General features: G+C 43.1%; 1 protein-coding gene across 1 annotated transcript in view; it reads left to right on the top strand.

The window, feature by feature from the left end:
- B3GLCT (beta 3-glucosyltransferase) overlaps positions 1–7,666 on the top strand; it is a 112,912-nt gene that overhangs the window by 9,077 nt on the left and 96,169 nt on the right. The window contains exon 3 of the mRNA XM_015563892.1: positions 1,271–1,310. Coding sequence (XP_015419378.1) covers positions 1,271–1,310 — 40 coding nt within the window. The remainder of the gene's footprint in view (positions 1–1,270; positions 1,311–7,666) is intronic.

Here is a 7,666-nt window from a genome sequence, read left to right as displayed (position 1 = left end):
TGAGGTCCCTGTCAAGACCTGCCAGGCGGGGGGGGGGTGCAGCTTGAGGTCCCCTGTCAAGCCTGCCGGGTGGGGGGCATGGCCTGAGGTCCCCCATTCAGTCCTGCTGGGCGGGGGGCACAGCCTCAGGTTCCCCGACCCAGCCTGGTGCCACGCAGCCTCAGGTCCCTGCTGATCACTCATTACGGTTCGTTATGGGAACCCTGCCTCTGCTGTGGGCGCAGCCATCTTGTGTTACGGGAACCCTGCCTCTGCTGTGGGCGCAGCCATCTTGTGTTACAGGAACCCCGCCTCCACCGTGGGTGCAGCCATATTGTGATGGAATGAGGGTCAATTTGCATATTACATCTTTATTAGTATAGATGGTGGTTAAAGCAGAAAAGTACAACTAGAGAGAAAATTCCTTTTCTGCTGGAGGAGACAATGGGAATGGCAGGTTTAGCTGCTGACTGGTACTTTGTCAGAGAAATCTTTCCAGAGCTCCTCCCCTGATTTCCCAGTATCAGGTTCAGGTGTTTCTGTCAGGGCCTCTGCAGCTGTCCGATGCCCCTTCTGTGCTCATGAATTCTCATGAAGCACAGGCTGATCACCTGCAGGGCCCAGTGTAGCTTCTCAGGCAGGAGAGGACATCATGGTACCATTTTTGACAGTACATCTGAGCCCAGATGATGTTCATCTTCATGGGGAACACACTGCAGGACTGATGCAATCTGTGATATGTTTGTAATGCTTAGAGTTTACAAGTGTTGAAAAAAAAAGTAAAGAAACTGAATTACTTTAAAATGGAGCGGAGCTGCCATCCCAAAGGAACTGCCTTGTACATCTTATGCATTAAATCTTTAGAATGTTAAAATTGGGCAAAATAGTCTTTGGACTGTATCCTTAACAACTGTTTGCAGAGATAACGAAAGAAGTTATGACAACTACTGAATTGAAAATTGAAAACGTCGTTTAGAATTAAAATCATATTGTTTTTGGTGCACACAAGCTAACATAGTGATTTTAATTCTCATGAAATGACTGCCCAAGATCCCATGTGAAAGAGACAGCCCCATGGGAAGGTTGTGCACTATACAGAAGGGCATCCTTATTGCTTCCCCCCCTTAATACTGGTCTCTGTTTGTAGGGAAGCACTTTCAAGCTCTCATCTTCAGTACCCACCACCTCTGAATGTTAATGTATAACATGTGTTCATTCAGTGTATTGTTAGCTTTGTTAGCTTTGTTATGTGATGAGATTTATTTCTCTCTCTCTTTTTTTTTAAATACAGAATTTGGAGAAAAGTGGTATATCAAGGAAAAATGACATAGGTATGTAATGGGTTTTTTTTTTAACTTAAGAGTATGTATTCAGGTGTATTTCTTGTAAATTATTTTTCAGTGAAATTAATTTTTCTTTCTGATTTTATTTATGGTGTAAATATTGTTGTGTTTCCAATAAGGGTAGATTACCCTACCAGGTGAATAAGACAGTGTCTCTGTAACTAGAGGTCCATACTTGTGGGAGAAAAGGACACACTGTGGCCTTTGTTCATGCCCTCTTCTGCCTGGAGCCAGGTCCCCCACTGTGTACCCACAGACACCACTTGCCCTTCAGGTACACTCATTGACATGTCTCCTGTCAGACTCCTCCTAATCCCTGGCTTGCTCCTTGGCAAACACACCACACTTCTGTCACAGCCCATATACACCCTTATTTGCAACCTCTTTTAAATGCGTATTTCTCCCTTAGCATATTGAGTCTTCAGAGATGTGACCATGAGTGAGAATTTTTTTTTGTATTCTGTGGGAAACATACCGCAGGGTGTCAACGGGAGGGTAAGGTCACACCTTTGTCAGTAGGGGTTGGTCTTTTCTCAAAGGGTGTGAACTTTGTCACTGTCCATTATTCAGGGTGGGCAATGGAGACCTGGAAGATGGTCTGGGAAAAGGTATGTCTTCCTTTCTAGGCCTTTCCTTCCTGGGCCCAGATTCTAAGGAGTTAAGAACACTTGTGTGGGGGTGGTGGTGGGGTGGCCTGTGCTGGATAGGTGAGTCTGAGGCCCCTGCACACACAGGGGAGCTTGAGGCATAGGTGGGGGTCTGTGGGCTCTGCGAGCAGCCTTATTTAAGGAGCCACATTGTTTTGTTGCACCTTTTCTTCTCTGTGAAAACATTCTTTGTTGTTCAGCCATGCCTCCCCATGTGGAGATTTTTCCTTTGTTGCCAACCTTGTGGGTTTGGGCATTTGTTTATATATTTATTTTATGGGAGCTGATGGGTATCCTCATAATAAATGGTCATTAAATGGACTAATGACCATTGTTGGTAACATGGGTTTGAAAGGACCAAGGGAAAGTTACCTAGACTTGCAGTGCAGATGGCCAATCTGGTGATAGTTAACTTGGTATCTGATCATCTGAAAAGGACCCAGGGGATTGTCAGCCACAATCGTGAGTCTGCAGGACTAGGGGCTAATAAGGCAGCTGCCCAGTAGAGCCAGATAACTTAAGTCATGGTCTCACAGTACTCAGGGCTGGGTGACAGCCTCTAGGATGGGCAGTCTGTTTTTCTCTGACTTACCACCAAATCCATAGACTCACTAGTGAACTCATTCTAATCAAGTGACACATAATTGGAGAGTGACTCTTCATGTGTGAGTGCATGTGTGCATATTTATTCCCCAGCTTTAACTCATGAGCCAACTTCTTATCCAGCTTTGCCACATTAATTTCTCATCAGAAAAACACAAGCCTTGTGAAATCCATGTTTCCAGATAATTTATGATCAGGAAGGATCAGTGTTTAGAGTGTTTGGCACATGACAGGTGCTTAGCACCTGCAGAAATAGAGGACCTTTGATTTCTTCTACCTTCATAGAAGAATTGCTTCTCCTGAAGGAACCCTTTCGAACCTCCTTTGGCTCTGTTGCCTGTACTTAATACTCTGCAGCTCTCCACTGGCTTCAGAACCACATTGATCCTTTCCATATCCTTGACCAAGTTCTTTATCTTCTTGTCATACTCATTATTGTCAGGCACTTAGTGTACTACCCATTTGTCACACATTCCTAGAGGAGAAACAATGACAATCTGTATTGAGTGTTGGAAGTGTCTGCTAAAAGCAAGTTGCACTGAGTTTAGAGAAGGGCAGCCAAAATGAGGAGAAATAGTGGAGTTGTCTTGTTAGCTTCAGTGTCTGAGCAGTGGGAGCCTAAGAATTACACAGCCGAAAGTGTCAACAAAGAAGACTCTACTAAGGTGACCCATGTGATCTAGACACTGCTAGAATGTGACTCAGTGAGGAAGGGTTTAGGACATGTGACAAAATATTTCATGAAAAAAAATCCTGAATAATTAACTGAAGACTAATTGGAAAGAACCCTGACCAAGTACAGAAAGTGGAGACCACATAGAGACTGGTAGGAAGTGTGGAAGCGTGAATGGGCTGGCTGGGCATCCACAGACAGCAGCTGAAGTTCTGGGGGGATTATCTCAGCTGTGGGGGGATTTTAACTGAGAACTCTGGGGTCTAAACCCCAAGTTGGGCCCCCCAGCCCAGAACACCAGAACTAAGAAAGGTGCCCACATAACACCTGACTGTGAAAAGCAGCAGTGTTGTTCTCTGTCAGCCAGAGACTACTGAAATGCAGGCACCCACTTGAAGGGCCCATGCACAAAATTTCGTGTGCAGCCACTCACCTTGGCCTCTGGCAAAGGGAGGGCAGTGTGGACTGGAGCTGTGTGAGCAAAGGCCAGGGTTGGGCTCTCAAGTCAGGTGAGACCTCCTAAGGCAGAAACCCCGGTTTCTTGTGCTGAGTCATTCTCTCACGCTGCAGAGGACATCTTTCTCCTGTGGACCTTTGCTGTCCAGGGGTCGGGGAGGCATTTGCCCCACCCTATTGAAAACCCCCTTCCCCCACCCTGTGAAATTTCTGAGGCCCATTAAAAGACTGACAATAACAATTAGCCTGCAGGCAGAAGCAGTTGCCTCACCATGTTGGGAAACCTCTCTCCCCACCCTGTTGTCTATAGCCTGAGGCTAATGAAGGGTGAATACAATCAGCCTGCAGGAAGAGTTAGGTCTCTGAAAGCTTTGAGTCTTTGCCTCATCTAATTCTGGACCTGGGGCTAGTAAAAGCAGAACTTGGTGCACATCTCAGTCCTTTACAAAAGGACCCAGCCCCAACAGAGGGAGCCATAAGCTGTGGGTTGCTGATAGGTCCAAACAGGATACTCAGAGCCAGTCAGAAACAGTTTCTGACCAGAGATTGGGAGTCATAGCAGATTTACCCAATATACAGTCACAAACCCGAACAGGCAGCCAAAATGGGGAGATAAAAAAACAACAACAAGCTTCCAAATGAAAGAACAAGAAAATTCTCTAGAAGAGCTAAAATGAAATGAAGATAACAAATTTATCAGACATAGAGTTCAGATGAATAATGGCAAAGATGCTCAACAGCATGAGAAAAGATATAGTAACTATGAAGAATGACAGCCCTAATAACACAATGGAAGGAATATATAGCAGATTAGGGGAAGCCAAGGATTGGATCAGTGAATTAGAAGACAGGGTAGCAAAATCACTCAATCAGAGAATTAAAAAGAAAAACAATTAAAAAGCAGGAGGACAGCTTAAGGGAGTTGTGGGACAACATGAAATGTAGCATAATAGGAGTGCCAGAAGGGGAAGAAAATAAAGGGCATAAAGAGAATCTTAAAGGCAGCAAGAGAAAACAAAACTGTTACCTGCAAAGTAGTTCCCATAAGGATGACACTTGATTTCTCATCAGAAACCCTACAGGACAGCAGGAAATGGCATAGAGTACTAAAGGTAATGAAAAGCAAAGATCTGAGACCAAATTACTATATCAAGCAAGGCTATCATTCAAAACAGATGGTGAAATAAAGAGCTTCCCAGATGAAAAAAAGGCTAAAGGAGTTTGACAAACCTTTGATGTTGACAAAACCAAACCAGCACTGAAAGAAATGCTAAAGGGGCTGCTGCAATGAGAATAAATAGGGAGATAGAGAAAACTAGGCATACAAAATTAAAATGGCAATAAATAAGTACCTATCAATAATAACCTTAGATGTAAATGGAGTAAATGCTCCAATCAAAAGACATAGGGTAGCTGAATGGATCCAAACACATGACCCAATTATATGCTGTCTACAAGAGACCCACTTCAGAACAAAAGACTCACATAGGATGAAAGTGAAAGGATGGAAAATTTTTTTTCATACAAATGGAAACAAAAAAACAGCAGGGTGGCAATACTCATATCTGACAAAGTAGACTTCAAAATGAAGGCCATCACAAGAGACAACAAAGGTCACTACATAATACTAAAGGGATCGATCCAACAAGAGGATATAACCCTGGTAAACATATATGCACCCAATATAGGGGCACCTAAATATATATTAAAAACAAAACAAAACAAGTTCTGGAGGACTTTAATGGAGAGATTGACAGCAATTCAGTTAAAGTAGGGGGCTTTGACATTCTGCTGACTTCACTGGATAGGTCTTCCAGACAGAATAACAAGGGTACAGTGACTCTAAATGACACACTGGATCAGATGGATTTAGTTGACATTTATAGGACATTTCACCCCAAAGGTGCAAAATATACATTCTTCTCAAGTGCACATGGGTCATTCTAAAAGATAGATCATATATTAGGACACAAAATAAGTCTCTACAAGTTCAAGAAAATTGAAATCATATCGAGCATCTTCTCAGATCATAATTGAATGAAATTAGAAATCAACTATAGTAAAAACACTAAAAAACATGGAGGCTAAATAGCATGTTACTAAACAATGAATGGTTACCAATGAGATCAAGAAATAAATTTTTTTTTTAAATATATTTTATTGATTTTTTACAGAGAGGAAGGGAGAGAGAGAGTCAGAAACATCGATGAGAGAGAAACATCGATCAGCTGCCTCCTGCACATCCCCCACTGGGAATGTGCCCGCAACCAAGGCACACGCCCCTGACCGGAATCGAACCTGGGACCCTCCAGTCCGCAGGCCGACGCTCTATCCACTGAGCCAAACCGGCCCTGGCAAGAAATAAATTTAAAAAACTTCCTGGAAATAAATGACAATGAACTCACAACAACTCAAAATCTATGGGACACAGCAAAAGCAGTCCTGAGAGGCAAGTTCATAGTATTACAGGCCTATCTCAAAAAATAAGAAAAATTAACGATAAACTATTAAACCTTATAACTTAAAGAATTAGAAAGAGAACAATAAGAAAAGCTCAAAGTAAAAAGGAAGGAAATAATAAAGATTAGAGCAGAAATAAATGACATAGAGACAAAGAGGTGGTTCTTTGAAAAAATAAACAGGATTGATGAACCTTTAGCCAAACTCATCAAGAAGCGGAGAGGACCCAAATAATTAAAATCAGAAACAAAAGGGGTGAAGTAACAACTAACATCACAGAAATACAAAGAATTGTAAGAAAATGTGAGCAACTATGTGCCAACAAGCTGGACAATGTGGATGAAATAGACAAATTCCTAGAAATATACAATCTTCCAAAACTCAATCAGGTTGAATCAGAAAGCCTGAGTAGGCCAATAACAATTGAGGAAATTGAAGCAATAATAAAAAAAAACCCAACTCCAGCAAACAAAAGCCCTTTTCCCGATAGCTTCCCAGGGGAGTTTTACCAAACATTCAAAAAAGAACGAACACCTATTCTCCTCAAACTATTCCAAAAATTCCAAGAGGAAGCAACACTTCTCAGTTCATTTTATGAAGCCAGCCTTATCCTAATTCCAAAACCAGATGAAGACACTACAAAACAAGAGACTTATAGGCCAATATCCCTGATGAGCATAGATCAGCCATGGGCAAACTACGGCCTGCGGGCTGGATCCGGCCCGTTCGGCTGTTCTATCCGGCCCGCGGAGCCGAAAGAGTGGAGGGTTCTCTTGCTCTCCCCTCCGCTCCTTCACCAGCAGCAGTGTTAACATGGCAACGTCGGGAAACACGATCGCCGCTCCTTCTTCTGAGTCCAGTTTAAGAACCCATTGTGGCCCTCGAGTCAAAAAGTTTGCCCACCCCTGGCATAGATGCTAATATCCTCAACAAAATATTAGCAAATTGGATCCAGCAATATATTAAAAAGATCATACACCTGGACCAAGTGGGATTTATTCCAGGGATGCAAGGCTGGTACAGTATTCACAAATCAATTAATTTGATACATCACATAAATTGAAAGACAAAATTCACATGATCAGTAAAATCATCAGACAAAATCCAAGACCCATGTTTTATAAAAATGCTCAGCAAAGTGGGAAAAGAGGGATCATGCCTCAACATAATAAAGTCTGTATATGGCAAACCTACAGCCAACATCATACTCAATAGGCAAAAACTAAAACTATTTCCCCTAAGTACAGGAACAAGACATGGATGTTCACTTTCACCACTCTTATTCAACACTAGAGGCCCAGTGTATGAAAATTCATGCACTGGAGTGGGGATTCTTCAGCCTGGCCTGCCCCCTCTCACAGTCCGGGAACCCTCAGGGGCAGGAGGTGACCTGGTGATCAGGGGAAGGCGACACCCCCATCACACCTGCTGCCATTGCTGGCAGCGTAAGCCTCGGGCGGCCCTGGGCGACTGGGGGACTGAGGGGACTGGGGGGATCTGGATGG

Source organism: Myotis davidii, unplaced genomic scaffold (genome assembly GCF_000327345.1).
Source record: "Myotis davidii unplaced genomic scaffold, ASM32734v1 scaffold119, whole genome shotgun sequence".
Taxonomy (NCBI): domain Eukaryota; kingdom Metazoa; phylum Chordata; class Mammalia; order Chiroptera; family Vespertilionidae; genus Myotis; species Myotis davidii.
The sequence above is the reverse complement of the archived record's forward strand: the minus strand, read 5'-3'. Positions and strand labels throughout refer to the sequence as shown.